This window comes from Echeneis naucrates, chromosome 18, assembly GCF_900963305.1.
Source record: "Echeneis naucrates chromosome 18, fEcheNa1.1, whole genome shotgun sequence".
In the NCBI taxonomy this organism is placed as follows: domain Eukaryota; kingdom Metazoa; phylum Chordata; class Actinopteri; order Carangiformes; family Echeneidae; genus Echeneis; species Echeneis naucrates.
In genome coordinates, this window is record NC_042528.1 from 3,322,446 (window position 1) to 3,342,176 (window position 19,731).

At 41.0% G+C, this 19,731-nt stretch overlaps 4 protein-coding genes and 1 non-coding gene across 9 annotated transcripts in view; 3 read left to right on the plus strand and 2 right to left on the minus strand.

Annotated features, from left to right (window-relative positions):
• Positions 1 to 730: 730 nt before the first annotated feature.
• b4gat1 (beta-1,4-glucuronyltransferase 1) lies at positions 731 to 4,396 on the minus strand. Its single transcript, XM_029526778.1, has 2 exons — positions 3,003 to 4,396; positions 731 to 2,635 (listed from the first exon to the last, which is right to left on the minus strand). Exons 1-2 carry the CDS (start codon positions 4,104 to 4,106, stop codon positions 2,444 to 2,446), a joined length of 1,296 nt encoding a protein of 431 aa, XP_029382638.1. The 5' UTR covers positions 4,107 to 4,396; the 3' UTR covers positions 731 to 2,443.
• Positions 4,397 to 4,600: 204 nt separating this feature from the next.
• Positions 4,601 to 4,682, plus strand: trnas-gcu (transfer RNA serine (anticodon GCU)). Its single transcript has one exon. It is a non-coding gene; the product is annotated as a tRNA-Ser (tRNA).
• Positions 4,683 to 5,154: 472 nt separating this feature from the next.
• On the minus strand, positions 5,155 to 7,973 carry pfdn2 (prefoldin subunit 2). The gene is made up of 4 exons (XM_029526779.1): positions 7,884 to 7,973; positions 6,865 to 6,953; positions 6,557 to 6,680; positions 5,155 to 6,329 (listed from the first exon to the last, which is right to left on the minus strand). The coding sequence occupies exons 1-4, from the start codon at positions 7,962 to 7,964 to the stop codon at positions 6,138 to 6,140; spliced, it is 486 nt and encodes a 161-aa protein (XP_029382639.1). The 5' UTR covers positions 7,965 to 7,973; the 3' UTR covers positions 5,155 to 6,137.
• A 597-nt stretch (positions 7,974 to 8,570) lies between these two features.
• Positions 8,571 to 10,987, plus strand: nit1 (nitrilase 1). Its single transcript, XM_029526637.1, has 6 exons — positions 8,571 to 8,720; positions 9,013 to 9,246; positions 9,449 to 9,552; positions 9,633 to 9,769; positions 10,065 to 10,190; positions 10,296 to 10,987. Exons 1-6 carry the CDS (start codon positions 8,656 to 8,658, stop codon positions 10,560 to 10,562), a joined length of 933 nt encoding a protein of 310 aa, XP_029382497.1. The 5' UTR covers positions 8,571 to 8,655; the 3' UTR covers positions 10,563 to 10,987.
• Positions 10,988 to 11,424: 437 nt separating this feature from the next.
• Positions 11,425 to 19,731, plus strand: part of clcn3 (chloride channel 3) — a 28,201-nt gene continuing 19,894 nt past the window's right edge. For 3 of the 5 annotated variants that reach the window (XM_029526818.1, XM_029526821.1, XM_029526820.1), the window contains exons 1-2: positions 11,425 to 11,583; positions 15,923 to 16,104. In XM_029526818.1, coding sequence (XP_029382678.1) covers positions 15,942 to 16,104 — 163 coding nt within the window. In that variant the 5' untranslated portion in view covers positions 11,425 to 11,583; positions 15,923 to 15,941. Of the gene's footprint in view, positions 11,584 to 15,922; positions 16,105 to 17,742; positions 17,817 to 18,305; positions 18,679 to 19,731 lie in introns of those variants that run through there. The other 2 variants (XM_029526823.1, XM_029526822.1) reach the window with 2 other exon arrangements.

The following is a 19,731-nucleotide window of genomic DNA, read 5'->3' on the forward strand; positions in this document are numbered from 1 at the left end:
ACAGATGGCCGGCCCGCCAATCGACACTAGAGTAACTGAGGGCTGCACAGACAGACAGACAGACATTTAATTGGGTGTTCATTTTCTGTGTCAACTTTCTAAAGCTGGCTTTTGTTATAGAGACGTGAGGAAAAATGGTGCCCCTCAGAGAGCGGTAGATATATTTTTCCACTGGCAGAGGTGACTCTTAAAGTCAACTTTAATACAGATCTTAATTACTAAATAGGAGCTTTTAATTGGATGCTGGCCTGACACGCCCGGTAATCACCCATCACATGCTACTGGTGCAGAGATGCCTTTAAATCCCCATCTTAAGCCATGTTACACCACAAGTTCATGTCAACTGTGTCAAGTGCTGAGTGAATGATACTCCCTCTGATATCGTGATTTTCTCCCCATGAACTGACCCACAATTAGAAATATATGCAACTTATGACCTAATGTCACGTAGAAGTCCAGCTCACATCAAATAAATGCTTCAGTATTTGACTCTTATGAAAAGAACGAATGCTTCGTCCTGCTCCTCAGCATCTTTACCTCCTATTTAAGTAATACCTTAGGAAACACTGTTTACCTGACCCGTTATTACAAATCCCTCCGGTAAAGTTAATTGATTGGATTTGTCCATTTCCAAGTTCTCGAAGAGCTTTCTGATGATTGGCGGTGCTCCTCCGTCTCTGTTACCAAAGACTGTCTCATATAATAACATTAAAGTTGTTTGCAGTTTGGCCTTAAAAGAAAATTCCCACAGTAGGTTTAATATAAATTCCAACAATACAAACCAGGCATTGTATTTTGTAAAGACAAAAGAAAAAATAAATACAAAAACTGCATTTTCAAGTAAGGAGAAGACATGAAAAACAAAGCACCACTTCACATCATGACACAAGGTAATCTGATGAAATTTACCTCCATCCAAAAATACCAAATAAAATTACTTTGTGGTTTAAAACAAACAAAAAAATCTTAAATATGCTGAACCAAACATAAATCTTTGCACAATCACAGTTTTTGTGCTACAGTTTCTCCTGCTTGGGGTCATTAAAGACATGATTTGATAAATTCCAGTCAAAGAAAAACATTTTCACAATAAATATATCATAAACACTATGTAAGTAAAGAAGAAAAAATTCTTTAAATATATATTTACATTAGTGAATATATTTCCATTTAATGAAAACATTTAGATGTTTTCATTAAATGGATGTGAAAAAAGTGGTAGTTGATGATTAATACTGTTTACTGAGTAAAGTATATCTATCCTCTATTGGTTTACTAGTAGTGTTGATACGTATTTCCACAGCAATCATTCTAAGAACAAAGGCTACTTTTATTTGTGGTTTATTTGGATTATGCACAATTTTTATCTTCGTACTCGCTAATAATGCTACAGCTCGACATGTAGTTCAGTCAGCTTCAGATAATCTAACCGACCAGCAGTGTCAAATCTTCAGTGTTAAAGTACAGTAGCTTTTCACAGTGTTGGCTAAATGTTGCTAGTGTTTTGTGTCCATATAAACCTAGCCAGTGTGGTGTTGTCCTTGTGATGCATGAGTAATCACCCCAGACAGTTTGAGGCAAAAACAAGCTCCGAGAGCATACCAAAAACCTCTGAGATGTGCTGACAGCTGCAGAGCAGAGTAGATTCAAGGCCCTCTGAGTGCCAAACTACACTGTTGTTGTGTAATCCTTGTTCTGCTGTGGCATTTCTAACCCTCACTTCAGGCTAAAATGTGTACAGCCACCGAGCACTGCACTCAAGTGCCTGTTGCCATCTGGTGGCGGGACACATCCATTGGCACAAATTTCAAAAGATAAGCAAACTTTGCTCCCTTACAGCCAATCTCATTATTTCATTATAAACCACACTGATATACATCAGTAACTTCACTGTTCTGTCTATGGGACAGAGAGACCCTGTTTTCTTTGTTGTCATGCCGTTTGAGTGTAAAATGTACGGCAAGCTCTCTTGTATGTCAAGGAAGATGGCCAACTTTGATCGGCTCATGACGTTGAGAACCTTAACTCCATATTACAAACACTCAAAACAGGAGACGTTGATTTGCTAACACTATTTTCTATTCTGGTCAACCTTTAAAACATCTTAAAATAGAATATGAATCTTGTATACTCTAAAATGAACCTATAGTAGACGCTGTCTAAACTTTAAAGGTGTATTTGTGTCAAAAAACGATAATGTCATGCGTCATTGGCCTGTTTTTTCCTTTCAGTGCCACCCTGCTAATCCCAGGTGAAGATTACCCTGCTGCTCAAAAACCGAGAGTTGTTACTCTTACTGTGCTATCATGACAAGGAAGAATAGAAAAACTAGGATGCTTTGATAGGGCGAGTCTGACTGGAAACTACAACTAGTTACAATAAGATGAATATGTCCATTACTGACTGGAGAGCAGAGCAGGCTGGATACAGTCCTCCTCTTCTCTCAGCATTTTCTTGTGGAGGTTGGGTATTTGGTTTTCAGGCCCTCTTTGAAGCTGCGAAACAAAATCCGGTTTTGTTTGTTCTCTTCGTCCTTCCTGGCGTGGAACTCCCCCTGGACCTTGAAGCCCCGGTGAACCACAAAGGCTGAGCTCAGCACAGAGAACCGGTATCCCGCCACATGGAGCTCGCAAGCCTGGGTGGAGATGTGAGGAGAGAACGAGTGAGCCAACATCAGTGATGGGGGAGAAAGGAGAGGAGGTGAGAATAAAGGTGACAGCAAGGAGGAAAGATGAGAAGTGAAGAGAAGAGATTATTTCCCTCAGACTTCTTTCAGAGCCAATTTACATCATATCAAATTCTACTATTGAACCTAGAATAAATGCTAACTAAGCAGCTGTATGCTTGAGTTTGCAGGAGCACGTAACAGTTTGAATTTCACATGTGAAAAAGGGGAGTGATGATATTTTGCTAATTATTCGTCAAAGTGCATCTCATGGTTTAGATCATCTACAGCAGCTAGTCAATGAAGTTTAAGGTAGATTTGTTTTCAAAAAACTGACCTGGCTGATCCGATTGAAGCCGTATTGCTTGAAGTTCTCATCATAGAGGGGCACAGTGTGGGGCCCGATGTAGAAAGGCTCCCATGGGTCGGTCCAGGTGAGTGTGTAGGCAACTTCCAGGGTGCCAGACTCTCTGACGTGACTGTTCACCCACTGTGAGTAGTTGGTGGGGGCCTGGCAGCGAGGGCACAGCTCTTCATAAAACGGCCGGACCTCACCTACCTGGTAGAGCTGGACCAACTCCGGCTTGGTGGCAGGCATCTTCCTGGCGTGGCGGATCTCGAATGCAGGCAACACAAAAACCTCTTCGCTCCCCGGCTCTCTGCTTTTGATCATGGCCAGGAACTGCTGGTGCAAGTCAGCGCTTGGCATCATGTCGATGTCGATGACCAGGATGTAGGATGACTCCATCCCACCCCGGGCGACATTACGCAGAAGGTTGTTGGGGTAGGAGATGTTTCCACTGATGGCGTAGTTCTTGTATTTATCCCTGTGGGTCTCCAGTCTGGAGAACACAGAGGGACAGTCCTCAAGCCCGGCAAAATGCTCACGGTCCTTCTCAGGGAAGCTGGCCATCTCTCCTGAGAGGCAGACCAAGTGGAAGTCCACCAGGGCTTGGATCTGAGGGCAGAAGAAGCTGAGGGCATAGACCAGAGCTGTGGCAAACTTAACATCTTGGCCGTGTGCGAATATGGCCACAGACAGCGGGTTCTGCCACCGGTCCAGCAGGGACTCCAGGTGGTGCAGGTTGTTGATGGTGGTGTGTGTGGCCAAAGCCAGGACGCTGGAGCCCGGGTCGGATCCCGGTTTCTGGTTTGTGGTGAAGTCGCTTTTGATCAGGTTCTTGTACACCCGGTACTGGCCACTGTTGTCGAAGATGCCTCCGGTGGACAGGGAATATCTCAAACGCTCCTTCCGGGTGTTTTTCTCGGGGTGCCCATTCTTCTTGGCCCCGGAGCCCCCGAAGAGCTCAGAGTAGCGGTACCGCTGCTGCTTACCGTGAAACTTGGACAGAAAGGAGAGGTATATGAGCTGCAGCAGCGCCACGATCAGCAGAGCACTCAGCACCACTTTGAAGGCCGAGCATTTCTTGGAGAGATGCATGCCAGACAAAACTGCGAGCACACAAAGCGAGTCCAGACACCGGAGCCGTTTCCCAGCCTCCCCTGCTAACGTTAGCACGATGCTAACACGATGCTAACACTGCGGCCCGTTAAACGGATAACGGACGGCATTTTTCTCTGGCTCGCGGCACCCCGACCCTTCAGATGCTTACGCCGCTACCGACCGTGCAAATAACCGGACGGCACCAATCCCGAGTCGCTAATCTCCATCAAAACACAACATTTGTTCAGCTGCTGCTGCTGTTGTTGTTGTTTCTGCTGCTGCGACAGCGGCGCATGTCGATGTGTAATAACCGTAGTGACTGGACAAAACGCGCAGCTGAAAGCGCGCGTGAATTTGGGAAAAGAGCTGTCTGTTAAATTACTTAAAATGAAGACAAAACATGTGTGCACTCACTTTAAGCGACAATAGAGCAAGATATAATGATATATGTATGTATGAAAATGTATGTGATGCTGTAGCACAGCCTATAAGACGAGGTGGCCGAGTGGTTAAGGCGATGGACTGCTAATCCATTGTGCTCTGCACGCGTGGGTTCGAATCCCATCCTCGTCGAAATATGCTTTTTCACCCAAAGAACGACCTCTTAAATCTGGATGTTCATTGATTTGATGATTTTTCAGATTCTGAGCCACACCTTTAACCATCAAACACTGTTGTTATAGATATTGGATCATGTCTCTTGGAGGTGCAAGCTGTGTGGTTTTGTTTTTTTGTTTTTTTTTACCTTACTATATAAATTTATATAAAGTCCCAGGAAAAAAATCAAGCTGAGCAAATTCAAATGTTTCTTATAGAAATGAACAATCAAACACTGCAAATTGAAATTTCATATTTTAACACATTACTATTACAGGGAATAGATGTGCCTTCTATAACTTACAAAAGAAGACATTAGGTTATGTTCAGAGGCTTTACTTTTAATTTGAAATTTAAAAATCCACAATCCCCCTCTGCTGTTAGTCTGCTGTGAACAGTAGGCTTATCTCAAAGTTATTACACAGATTTAAGACATGACACAACAAAACACAATTGTGACATTCTTTAATTGATGATCATTAACAAAAACAGTTTTGCCCTTATAACTACACAAACAGTGTGACAGTAACCATCAGGTCCTCAGAGGCATTTCCTCAGTTTAGACTGTGTTGGGTTCTTTATTTAACTATTCCAGGATCGACCATGTGCTACGGATCAAAAAGAACGTAACAAGTTTCATCGTGTTTTAAATGACAGATATTGATTATTAATGTTCAGCACTTTAGTATTTACTGAACACAGACTGACCCCACATTAGAATTATATATTGAAACCAGCTGCCTGGTGAATGGGAGGACAACTTTAGTCAGTGTGTCACTGATTCTTTTTGATCCATAGTGACATGTTAACAGTATAATCTTTTCTTCATGCTCATAATGTGTTGGCAAACTGCCTTCCAGGACCTGTTCTGCCTTGGAAAGGGTGACTTTAAATCTACTTCAGAGGGCCTATGAATTCAGCTTTTATTTCTAAACATTTTAAGGTGTGAGACCAAAATCTTAAGATTATGAAGTGCAACTGTTTGTTTACTCAAAATGCAATGCAATTTAGTTTGATTCGTATGTTCTGGATGTTTGGGGGGGGGGGGGGGGAGTGTGAAGAAAAAAAATGTCAAACACTAACAGAATATTAGCTATTTAATGTATAGATGAGTTTGACTAAAAGGCAGAATTCAATTGAATTTAAGCCACAATATAAAGGCAAATATGAGACAACCAATTAGAATTTCTACACACATTAGCATTCATACTGAACATACATAAGCACAACACTACATACACTTGAGTTTATATCTGTTGCAAATAACTTCCCTACTGTGGTGCATTTTGTTTAACAGAAGTTTCAGTGATCTCCTAATCCAAAGCCATTGTGTCAAAGTTCAGGTTTTGAACTTAAGATTTTGTTACTCCAACTGTGTTTTCAGTACTGCAGAAATCATAAGGCCCTACTGTCACCCTGCGTGAGTATAAATTACGACACTAAAACGCCAGCCCCGCTTTTGGAGCCGCCTCCTTCACTATCCCTGGAGGATGACGCTGACTGGCCTTGTGCATCTGCTTCGCCCTCTCCCACCAAACGGATGTTGTAACGTTCCCGGTACTCTGTCAATTCCCGTCCTTTTGCCTGCATCTGTGTGTTGATGGACTCAATTATTTTGGAGATCTGTGGAGAATAGAGAAGAGAGATAGAGCTTTACTATATTTACAAATTAACACATAGTTATGAAGGTGCTTGTTTATAGTGGATTGAATGGCTTCATGTATGCAGAATCTTGTTAAACACCTTTGCTTATGTTTTCAATAGAACAACTGAACTCCACGAAGAGCAGGGTTGCTATTAAATTTCAAAACTGACATTTTAAAAAATAACTGCACTTGTATTGACATTACCTGTTCTTTGTTGTTTTCTAAGGCTGGTAGAACTTCTTTTACTGTTCTTTCTACCAGCACTCCTCCTACTAGACGAAAGCATTTCCTTGAAGGATCCACCTCCTTCAGCGTTTCAATTACTAAGCTGAGTGAAACATGCAGAAACACTTCATTAATAATGAATCAATTAAGGCATCTTACAGTCCATCAATAGACTTAAATTTCTACACTGTAGTGATCTATAACATTTAATTTTTTTCTCATTTAGCAGGAATGAAAAAGAAAAGGTACTACAAATCAGTGCAAGGAGGGAAAAAGCATCTTCCAACCTGTGCTCGTTGATCTCAATCTCCAACTCAGCAGCTTTAGATGCCATAGTGCGCTGTTCCTGCCGCATCCTCTGAAACGTTGCCACCACCTTTCACACATTCAAGCACAGTCAGAGACAGTTTTAAGTGATTTAAGATGTAAGATACAACTGATTAACACATCTGTAACAAATGAAGAATTTAAGATCATAGGTTAAAATTATTGATTCAAGTAATTAGCAATAGATTAATAGTTAACAACTGCTGCATCTTTACTTTAGATAGTTCTTTGATTTTTAAAGAAACAGTTTATTTAATTAAGATATTCAAAGGAAACACACCTTTATTACTGGTCGACATTTTAAGTGTTAGGTTTTGCAGCTTTTGAATGTAATGGTGGACACTATATCTGGACATATCACATTAGGGTGTCTGAAATTATGAATCATTGAAAAAAATAACAATTGCCTGATTATTATTTTTTAAACAAATGTCCAATATCTGAGTAAATGTATTTAGTTACTTCAGGTCACTAGCTTTTACATGTTAACAGATACGTTTGTAAAAGTGGGATTTCAGTTGTAGGAATTTAAAAGAGTCGTACTTTTGTTTTAATTTCAGAGAAAGATATGGATCCCTGCTCCATCGCTGCTGTAAGACTGAACCTTCACCTCAGTGAAACAGGGTTCTGGTCTTCAGTGATAAAAATAGCTTCTCCCACTCCCATTGACCAGCACACACCGTCCCATGAAAGGCACATGCTAATTAAAACGCGCCTGAGTCTTATTTAAATAATAGTAAAAAAAACATACAAACGTTAAACTGTTGGTAAATGCTAGTTAAATCTGGGGTGTTTCACTTTTGGGCAGCGATGTGATGAGAGAAAGCGAAATGATCGCCGGGTGATGGCGATGGGGAAGCTAACGTTAGCTTAGCCGAACTGGGAGTCACGTTAGCGGCTTTAGCTTCACCCGATGCCGCTGAACAACAACAGCAGTGACCGTGGAGAGTCGGGCAGACCGAGGTGGAGGTGACGGTACCTGCTCGGCTGAAGGACCGGACTGTTTTCCTCCGGCGCTACTGCTGGACTTGCTACCCGTGCTGCTGCTGTTGGCTGCCATCTTGGAAGGGTGTTGCTGAAAAGGACCCCGGACAGGATCTATAGAGGTGGCTCACGCGATTGCCTGCGTGAAAATGGTGTCCGATATGTACAGATATTTTTCTTTTTGTCTTTTTCTTTAAGGAGCACGAATGACAAGATAATAACTTGTGCACACAAGATTTAAAAAAAAAAAAAAAAAAACTACTTTTGGGACTTTAAGGGCTCCGTACAAAGCAAAATAAAGCGGACCCACCCTCTCTTTTTATCACTGTTTAATAACTCCCTCATAATTCCCAACAATGCCTTCAGACTAACGGGAATATATCCATATTAGAATTAAAATTTGCCATTCAGAAGGATAGATGGAACGCCTCCGTACCATTTTCCCCTAACAAGCAGTATTAGCTCACAGGTTTAGGTTGTTTATTGTGAAGATGAGCCAATAGATTTGATTGCACAGAATATATTATAATAATTACACTTTATACAGCAGTACAGTTTATCCCAATCTGTCTATTTTGTCCATTTATTTTGAAACATGCAGCTTTTTGGATGGCACACACATAAATACTCCCCAGCAGGTGGCAATGGTCTACCTTCATGCTGGTCTCTGCACATTGAACAGTACAGAAGGAGAATGAAGCCGAAGCCTTCCTGTTAATATGGCACCAACAGGGGAAGTGTCGACCTGTGTGGGTTAGCTCAGGCCAATGTTCACTTTAAGGTGCATTTTGGGATCATCAGCTTGGAGGAAGAGGATCAGGCTGCAAAACAGGTATGTTTATTGTTCTGGTAATGGAGTATAAATGTTTAGACAGCCATTGGTTAACCTTGTTACAATCAGCAGTACATACTTTAAGTTTGTACTGTTGAATTAATATCTCCAAACTGAAACCAGTGAGACAGGAACAGTAAATTAGTGGTTTTGTTTCAAACATTGTAAATCCAAGCAATCTTATGTAGTAAGCATACAGGACAAGGACAAGTGCAGTTAATGCTCAACCCCGGTTGATCTGGCCAGTCTCCCTGGCAGTACTGTACTGTATAATAACCTCTTATTTGTGCAGGATGTCCACTGCAGCTCCCTCTGTGGCTGCAGTCTGTCAGGTAAGAGCCACCCCGGACAAAGAGGCCAACTTCTCAGCCTGTAAGCAGCTGGTGCAGGACGCCAAGGGGCGAGGGGCCTGCATGGTCTTCCTGCCTGAGGGCTTTGACTACATCGGATCCAGTCGAGAGGAGACGTTGGCATTGTCTGAGAGCCTGTCAGGAGACATAATCTCACGATACACTCAGCTAGCGAGGTAGATAAATAGTCATTTCCAGGGATGGTTTGTAAAAGCTAATGTAATGGCATGTTTTGATGGACGCTCATTTCAATCTAATTTCAATCTAGTTTGTGACAGCATTTGTGTCAGGTCCTGCAAGGATCTTGTTATGTTGCCACATATGCAAATTGAATCAATGGATAACTTGTTGAGGATTTCTAAACTCTCCTTCTTCTAGGAAATTGCAGGTGTGGTTGTCTCTTGGAGGATTTCATGAAAGAGGACACGAATGGGAGACTGACAGACGAATCTACAACAGTCATATCATAATTAATGATCAAGGTAGCTCTTCTTCCACTCACTTACTTCTGCTGGGGCACAAAGTGAATATTCACGCTGGTGCATTTTTATCACGCCCCCAGGTGAAGTGGTTTCAGTCTACAGGAAATCCCATTTGTTTGATGTGGAACTGCCAGAAAAAGGTGTATTCCTCAAAGAAAGTGCCTTCACCATCCCTGGACCCTCCCTGGTGTCTCCAGTTCAAACTCCCATTGGCAAGGTGCCATCTTTATCAGATAATAACTATCACCTACTAAACCTGTCAATAAACATGACATGAATTTTTTTTGTCTTGGCTGTTATAATTCAAACCATTTAAGGTTTAAAGAATTATTTATTTACTTTGTAAAAGATATGGTGAATGACTTTCTAAATTTAATGGAAGAAAAAGCTTAAAAAAAAATCTTGGAATTCCTTGGTTAACTTTTCTGAACATGTTTTGGATCCCAACTGTAACATAACATACTGTAACTTAACATGCATTTGCTTTGGCTGTCTTCTTGTTTTTGCCGCAGCTTGGTTTGGGCATCTGCTATGATCTGAGATTTCCTGAGTTATCGCTGGCTCTGCAAAGACATGGAGCTGAGATCCTGACTTACCCATCAGCCTTCACAGTAGCCACAGGATCCGCCCACTGGGAGGTCGGAAGAGTAATCATGAGACAGCCAGAATTTCTAAAGCGTTGTTTTGAGATAAAGTGAAGCAAGAATTCACCAAACTTGTTTCTCATATGTTTCTGTTTTCAGGTATTACTCCGTGCGCGAGCAATCGAGACCCAGTGCTTCGTGGTGGCGGCAGCACAGGTCGGTCAGCACCACGAGAAGCGCTCTTCATATGGGCATGCACTGGTAGTAGATCCCTGGGGAGAGGTGTTGGGTGACTGTGGGGGTGATAAACCAGGCATGGTGCTGGTGGAGATCGACCTGGAAAAAGTTAGCAGCACCAGGAGAAACATGCCAGTCCAAAAACACAGCAGAGACACTGACTTCTACCACAGTCTGGAGAAGACGTGACTACAAGAGAGTGGAAATGTTGAAATCTCGAATATTTCAGGATGCAATCCGACTGCATTAGATGCTTTTACTTCACAGTTAGGAAAACTAACTCACAGGTTTTTGTTGATTTTGAAATAGAAAATTCATTCCAGATTAGATTGTAACAGGCATTATGCATACTGATCAATAGATGGCACCTTTGACCAAAAACAACTGGAGAAAATGGTCTGATATTGTGTTCATTGTTGCAGCAAAAAATTTCTGTTCTAATAGTCACTAATAATTAAGGGTGTGTCTGGGAAACAACTTTAAACCTTTTTTGGTACTGATTGAAATATTATTGTGCTGAAAGATTATTCATTAAAAAAATCTAAAAGGTGTTTCTGTTTCTTGGCCTGCCTTCTTTTGTCCGATTAAAATGACACATCCTTTTTTGTTTTGCTCAGTGGTAATGTACAGTGTGAGATGTGATTGCAGCTTATGAATAAAATGGTAAATGTATAAAATAGAATCACGATGAATGGCGTTTGTCCTGTGATTTCTACTTTTGCAATGGACAAATAAGGATATAAACTCAACACTGGTTTTTATTTGCAATTGGTGACTCAACTGTCTTAAACAGTAAGATAAATAAATCCTTTATTTCCTTTGTGTATGAAGTAATGAAACTTCACACTCATACACAACTCCACAATGCTCATAACAAACACAATTTTAAAAAAATTTTATTGCACACATCAGCTAACTAAGCGGCTGTTTGGGTGATTTATTGAGATATTCCGCCTGCTGTCTGTTTAACCAGCTCAGACTGAGGAGGAGCAGGAGGAGACCGCTTCCTGCCGCTTCCGCCTTGGCTTTTCGCTCGGATGAGAAACAGGAAGTGACCATCGGTGACACAGGAATGGGACTGAAAACAGAAAACACCATCATGGTGAGGAGGATGTCAGATCCACTGGTGTGGTAGGAGACTAAATCCTCCCTTCAACTCAAGGACGAGGATGAACTGTCGTGTCCGGGCTGGATTTGAGGCATTAGGAAGGTAATGGCTCTGCCTGTCTTTCTTCAAATTATTACCATATATATATATATATATATTTTTTTTTTTTTTTAATCACCGCCAGCTGTTAGGTCGGTAAACCTAGCTTAGTGTTAGAATAAAATAGAGAATAAAAAATAAAAAAAAAATTCAATATCCATCTATCCAGCTATCCATCCATCGTCCTGCTGCTCAACAGGATGACAGGTGTTAGCTAGCATGTAGCTCAGTCTGCGTGAATCGTGCGTTAACCCCCCGCTAGCTTGCGTGCACGGATGAATGCGTGGATTTGAGCGTGTTTTTGCCGCTCTGGTGGAGCCAGGCCTCTCGGCTGCACACACCGAGCGACCCCAGTTTGCTGCGATGTCGTGTGACCGAGACTTTTGTTTGTTGTTTAGTTTTATTTCATTTTAATTTTCTGTTTTTTTTTATCGTGAAAGGCGGGTGTTGCGTTCATGTGTGCGGGGAAAAGGGGGGGGGGGACTGTGTGTGTGCGCGTGTGCGTGTGCGCGTGTGATGGTTGTTTTTCACCATTAGCAATCAGTCCCGGTCCTGTAATTGTGCAGGCTGTCCTCGTCCCCAATAAATTCAACCTCTCCAGGATATTTATTTCTTTATTTACAAGCAAGTGCTTCCTCTTTTTAAAAAAAACAATATTATTTCAAAAAAAAAAAAAAAGACTGTCGAGCTGCAAACATTTGAAAAAGTTGAGTGCTATTTCAGCTTTGTGGCTTTTTTTTTTTTTTTTTTTTAGCATTGAAGTTTTGTTGCATGAAAGCTCAGTATTTTTTTTTAAAGGAACTGTTTTCAGGAAAAAATCAGAGACGCCTCTGCAAATAACAATTTAAACATGGGCGGACTTAACACATAGATACTGCTCTTTTTGCTTTCAGTGAAAATCTCAAAAATATATAAGAATTGATATGCATATAGACCAAAAAAACAAACTGTCCTAAGCTATACTTTATAGTTAATGTTAATCATAAACTTGAGTAAATTTAATTTAATCCACCCAGTGTTTACAGACAGGTCAAGCCAAAGTCACAGCAGCGTTCCTTATTTAATTTGCTCTGCCAGTTGGCATATCGGCACCGCTGATTGTGTTATGTTTGGATGGAGTGTTTGCGAAGGATGACCTCAGAGTTTCATTCACAGTTAGACAATCATAACGTCTCATTTAAGTGTTAGTCGCCTTCAGGTCTCATATGACCCTGTCTTCAAGATCACACATGGTTTATATCTGATATTGATCATCTGATTATCGAAGGTCACGCTACACAGACCAGTGTGACACGCTGTCGCAGACTTTAACCTCCCTATACATCTAAACTGGTCTGGTATTTTTATTTATTTTTTAACTCTAAGATGCATTTACTGCTATTTCCTGGGTGGAATTAATATCTGTTGATGGCACACACACACACACACACTCAAATACACAAAATGAAGAATTTCCTAAATGGCTGTATTTTTACTGCAGGCCATATGACATGTTTTATTAATTTTTCAGTATTCATTTTAAAAAGAAAGAACTTCCTCTGTCAACCCGCCCTTTGTTTCTTATGAAGTAGTATCTCCCATTGAGATGGAAGGATATTGATTGATAGTGTAATTTACACCGTGTGCAGTCCAAATCTCCATCCTACACGTACAGACATACAGTAAACAGTGCAGAAACTGTCAATTAACCTGTTACTTTTGTGATTAAACTGTGAACAATTTATTTAAATATCAAATGCTATTCAGGGAACTTTGGCAAGTTCTGTTTCTCATTAAATCTGATAAGAAATTAGCAAAAAAAAACCACATTTTAATTTTATACAGAGTCTAGAAAGTTAAACTCCTTGAAAATATAAAGAAACATTTAAATTTTTGCAAATGTGGTTCTCATCATAATGTTAACTTGATTCACATAGCTTTTTGAAAATGAATATGTGTGTGTTACTGTCATCACTTCACGGCTGCACTGTTTCAGCAGGTTGTCAGTGTTTGTGATACCTCTGACCGGCTCCATGTTGTTCATGTGTTGTTAATTGTGAGCAGTGAAAGCTCCCTGTTGTGTCGGAGTTGCTGCGGGGCAGATATTTAGCTGCAAATTGATTTAAACATCGACCGCCTGCTGCCTTTTGAAAGATGCATGTCAATTTATTGGCCCTGTCGTCGGCGGAGGTGTGATCCTCTCAGTTTGAGGGAATGCTGAAAAACGCTGAATCACATCCCAGCAACGGTCGCCTGGGCAACACCTCCATAGTGACCAGCAGGAGGAAGATAAGGACCGTCGGTGTTCAGCTGGTTGTGCAATATCAGCAGACCCTGCACCGTTTTGCTCCCTCTGTGCTGATTATTCTGTTGTTATCGACCACCACACGCACACATCCAAAACTGCAAAATGAAATCTCACTGAGTGGGTGGAAACTCCTAAATAATCAACGAACACCATCCTGCATGGCATAATTGCTGTTTTGATTTTCATAAAACAAAAAGGCGTAACATGAACAAGTGCGCTGCAGACTGGCATATTTACAGCTATCAAATGTCACTGGCAGAAAGAAAAGTCGCATGAAAGATGACAAGTCTAATTGAAGCAGGCTGATGTTAAGAGGCTCAACAGCACAAATTATTTGATATTGGGATTTGTCTTTCTGAAAAAATAATTACACACCTTTTAAGCTGATTCTTAAAAATTTTCAATTAAACTCATGCTGATTAAGCCAGATCAAGCCAGATGATTTAAATGTCCTCGTTGTGCAAAGTACAATCACAAAAACCTAGAAGCTCCCAGCCTTGACATCGACTTTGTATTCAAGCTGAATTGAATTTCTTGGCCTCGCTGATTTGATATAGCTCAAAGTGAAATCCTATCTCATGGTGAATCAGTGTGATTATTGGCGCAGGAAATGTTTCTCTTTCCTCTTTGCCTCATATTGTAGAATTTGTGCCTGGGAGGATTACTTTTTACTGTTTGCCAAAAGATTTTGCCCCTGGCCACTGTCATAACAATGTGTCAGGACTTATTTGGCAGCAGTGAACAACATAAAGGCTTGGTGCTGTTGCAGCCAGTTGTTTATTATAAACTAACGTGGTACCTGCACTTATTTTTTCTGTATTCATTGAATAAAAGTTTGCTGTCTGCAGAAAAAGAGAAATTCTCTTCCTAAATCAGTTGAGCTGATTTTTTTTTTTTTTTTTTTTCTCGCCACACGCATGGATTTAAAAACAAAACAAAACAAAAAAGGAACACCAAGAATATCTATGGAGCTATTAGGCCAGATGTTTTTTTTTTTTTTCCACAGAGACAGGAATATAAAATCGCATCATCAGCCTGAACGGGATTACTGAAGATCAGTCAGGCTACAAGCAATGAAGCATTTTAAATGTCTCTCCTCCTTTATTTCTCAATGACTCAGCATACTTCTGGGCTAATATTGCTAAAAGTATCTGCAGGTTATCTGTTAAATTTCTGGTGTCCTTGGACTGTCATTGCGATCGGCAAGGTGGGGGTCATTTTAGGTCAATTTACTGTGTGAGTCACATTTGTGGCCACTGATTCTGGTGTAGGTTCCAGTTTTTTCCACATGGTGGCGAAGTTTAAGCGCAGATGATAATCTTTGTGTTGCCGCTGCTCTGCTCTCTTTGGTCTAGCAGCACTTTTATCATCATCATAGTCCTTTTCCTCACATTGTTGAGAGGATGTCCATGTGTCGTTTTAATCCCCTGGTCTATAAATACACCACTTGGTTGTATTCAGTTTGTTTTGTCATCATTTCCAACTATCTTGATTTAATATTTAGCGTAGTTATGTTCTGCCTAAGGAAGAACGTTAATTTGAAGAGTACAACAAGAAATGATTCCTGGAGCGGAAAGTGCATTAAAAAAAGTTAGCATATGGCTGACTTTGTTCTGATCATCATCATCATACATTCTATCCTCCATATCAGACCCCCCAGCAGTTTACAGTCATCTTTGAGCTGTGCCTGTTTACCTCTCAACGCTAGAAGTAGTTGACCTTGCTGTAAAATATGTGTGTGGCTGTTATTTCTATACATCTGAAGAAATTTGTAGTGGTAAGAACGCATGTAGGATGTCGGATTTAAAAAAAAAAAAAAAAAAAAAAATATGGTCCAAAGGCCTGGTCAGTGGGAGCCTTGTGTTGCGCTCATGGGACTTGAAACCCACACTGTGTCCGTCTGTCTTTGCTGTTTAGCGCTCAGCCGGTAAGAATACACCGTCCTCATCTGTGTGCCTGATAGACTCGCTTCACCTCTATAATGTAGCCTCCTCACAACACGGTGTGTATATCTCCACCACTCCCCTCCTCCCTCCCTCCCTCCTTATCATCCAGGGCACCGGCGTGTTGCTAAATGGAGTCGGAGCAGCTGTACCACAGAGGCTACTGCAGGAACAGCTACAACAGCATCGCCAGCGCCAGCAGTGACGAGGAGCTGCTGGATGGAGCCGGCGTCATCATGGACTTCCATACCACTGAGGACGACAACCTGCTGGACGGAGACGCTTCCTCCCCAGGTAGGGAGAATGGGATACCAAGCAAGTGTCATTGGTCCCAGATCTGGATCTCTTGACCTCCCCCTCCATGATTCAGGCTTGATGGACCTCAGCCCTTACACTCCAATCTGATAGGATCTTTTCTTGAAATCTCCATCAGCCTCCCACTACTCGCTGATCTTTGTGTTGCTCCGCTTCAAACCCAAAATCGATTGTCTTCTGGTTCATGGTTGGCCAGTCAAAGCAGGGACATGCTGTCTTGGCTGTGAATCACCTCACTGCTGATGTCAAGATGCATCAAGTGTGTGTCCCTTTGTGTGAGCTGCTGCCCTCTGATTGCTCTGCCATCTGCCCCTTCATCTGCTCCACATGTTGCCTGGTCACACCCTTCAGACACCAGCTACGCAGCTTCATTCAAGATGGCCTACCTGCTCCCATTTTCACCTACTGAGCCTCACAAATGGCACAAAACATCTCACTGTCTTCATTCAACATAGAGCTGGTTCAGGTGACTTAAGTTTTGTATGTTTTGGTCCTCAAATAATTTTAACTAAACATCAGTTTACAAGCTTATTCAGAACTTCCAGCTGCAAAGTTTTGTTACCTGAAAAATATTTTTAAAACTCAATTGAGGATAAACTAAATGAAATTGAAAAAAAAAAATCACCTGAAATTGTGAATAATTACATTTATTTATATTGATTCATTTACCTGTTTTTCACCTATCTGTGCATATTTATTATTGTTTAGTTATTAACATATCTGTCGAATCTACATACTAAATAAATAAATTCATATCTAATTAACTCCTTGTTTATTTCCCTTTAACTAATCAATAACTTACCATCTGTGGGGCTCATAGGGGGTCTATTTAATTACTTTCAAGTACATTTTTTGCCTACAAACATTTATCTTGTTGTAATGTTAAGTACAGTCCAAAACTGTAAAATGTAAATTTTGTGTCTGTCCACCATCTTTTTCCTCTTGACCTTGACCTTTCACCTCTTACACCTACTTACTTCCGGTATCCTGCACTTTACTTTGTTCCCTGAGCAACTATTGTGATACTTTGTTCTTTGTTTTCTGTTCCTCCTCCTTTCTGCCGTCTGCCTTATGTAGACTTTCCTGTCAGGTAGCAATTAAAGATTAGTGTAATAACAAAACAGACACGTGGCAGAGCCTCAGGTTCTTTTCCTTGTATTCATAAATGCGTCATTGGCTGGCTAAATATAGAACAGGTTAGGTGGCTCATGGTGTACAAGTGAGACAGTGATTTTAGCTTATTAGCTAAAACAATGATTTATGAGGCGCTTGTAAAAGAGTGTCCTGCACTTTTATGTTTTCTGCTGAGTTAGAAAAATGAAATCATTATCTCCTTCATATGAGAATGCTGCTGGTGGTGCCAATTATGATTCTGCTTTTCCAGCTACCATGCTCATTCCTGTCATACCAACACAGGCCCTTTCATTCATTCATTCTGGTGTCTGTTGGCTCTCAGACTCGTACATCTGGTGTCCTCACACCATCTGATCTGCTGCATCCTGTTTGCTCCGCTCATGTTTCCTCATTTCTTTAGCTTTGACTGTTATTGGCTCTTGACTATTATCTGAATCTTTGCTCCTGTGGTGCATCTTTCTTTAAGCTTAGTTTTCGATCACAGTTGATCCTGTTTTGCAGTGACGGGTCATGTGGACGAGTGTGAACTTTAACATGTGGTTGGAGTTTCGTGGAAAGTAAGGGGATCAGCAGATAATTTCACATCTTTATTTTTCTTTTGTGTTGTAACCTCTTGTATTAACAGAGGTTGTGCTCCTATGCTGTATGTGTATTTATGTAAGAAGGACTGTCTTACATTTCAGCCTGGTGATTATTCTCCTATTACTCTGAAACTAGACCCGGGGACTGTTAGCCACTAGACGGGGCTGTTAACCACGAAAAATGAAAGCACACAGTAACTCTAACCCACCAACACTTACACTGTCATTAATTCGACAAATATGAAGTGAGCTTCAGTGAAGTGTGACATGTGTGACACTACCATGTCACCATGGAGGATTGTGCTGATTTATTACTGTAGGCCTCGCCTAACTTTGTCATCTGGCTAGATTTGTGTATGAAACCTAGCTGTTCACTTGCATTCCCATGAACCAGTTTGGCTGCCAGTCAGCGTGAGCTGGTGTTTCAGGAAATCTCAGAGTGAACGTCCCCTCCTTGAAGTTGGTGTGCTGCCTGTCTCTGCCTCCCCTTGCTATTTTTACGTAATGGTGAGGGGTGGGTTCACCGGAAAGCTTGTAAAGCTCTCCTCAGTTAAATCTGAAGTGTGAGCAAGGGGCCGGCTCATTCCACAGCCTCATGGAGATTTTCGCTGAAACTTTTTACTGCCGGTGGAAAACTTTGCCTCTTGAGCTGCAACACATTTACATTGGTTTCTTTTGACTGACTGGATTATAGAAACTGCAGAGACTTTCCCATTTCAACCCTCATGTTGTGGTTTTGTTGTCTTCGTGTCCTGAAGGGACTTATTTAGGACATTGATAACAAGCTATGGCTGACATCACCTGTGGCATTGCCTAGCAACAGGAGCCCTGCTAAAAGGTAAGGGGCATGGAGGTCTGAGATATTATAGGCTGTTTTAGATTATAGGCCTAGCAAAATTTTAGAGTGCCAAAGTTTAAGACTGGGAACTGCAATGAAGACAGGACAAGACTTGGTTTCATTGTTGGATAACATCACATGATTACACCAAGTTTACAAAACACCACTTCCTTTAAATGCAGGGACAGTGTGACCTCTTTAACATTTAACCCGTGGAATTTAGTTCTGAGTAGTGCAATGGGTGGAAAAGGGGGTGTTCCTCCGTATAGGACGTCTAGATGATGTCTCACATGTTGTTTGGTATCCTTCCTGAAAATTCAAAAGGAGACAGGAGAACTTAACAGCTACAATATTTTTTGACAGTGCATCCACCTTTTGATACACTTTTTAATACACTTTCAGATGAGGTAGCGGGTGCAATGACATTTATTCATAAATAACCAAAGTTAACAAGTCCAATTCTTGTTGCAGCGATCACAAAGCTCTCTTTCATATGATTTGAAGTGATGTTGACTTGAATGGGGGAAAAAGGACCGCTTTGCAACGGTTTATCCTTTACCCTTCAGGGCTGCAGCTACAGATGCACAAATCTGTTTTTGTTCTTTTCTCTCTCTGTGGTGATTCAATCTGACGCCACTGCTCTTCCCTCTCTAAAATCTTTATATTTCATTGCATTGAACAGGTGGATTTTTACTCCAAATGAGCTTGTCACTTATGTGGAATTTGTTACTACTGCTGTGATCAAATTAATGTAACTTTAGATTGTTACTGAAAATGAAACTTTATTGATTTTAGCTGATTTACAGTTATAAGATGGATATTGGCCATAAAACTGATCCAGTATGTGGTGTTCAACCTGCAACTAACGATTATTTCCATCACTGATTAATCAACAGAATACTTTGCCTATTGATCCTAGTCACTGAAATGTCAGAAAATACAAAACAAAACACCTTTCAAAAACTTCCAGAGTCCAAGGTGACATCTTCAAAATAGAAGCTAGTTGATTATCAGCCTGTGGTCTGGCTCAGTGTCCTGTCGGTCGTATTATCA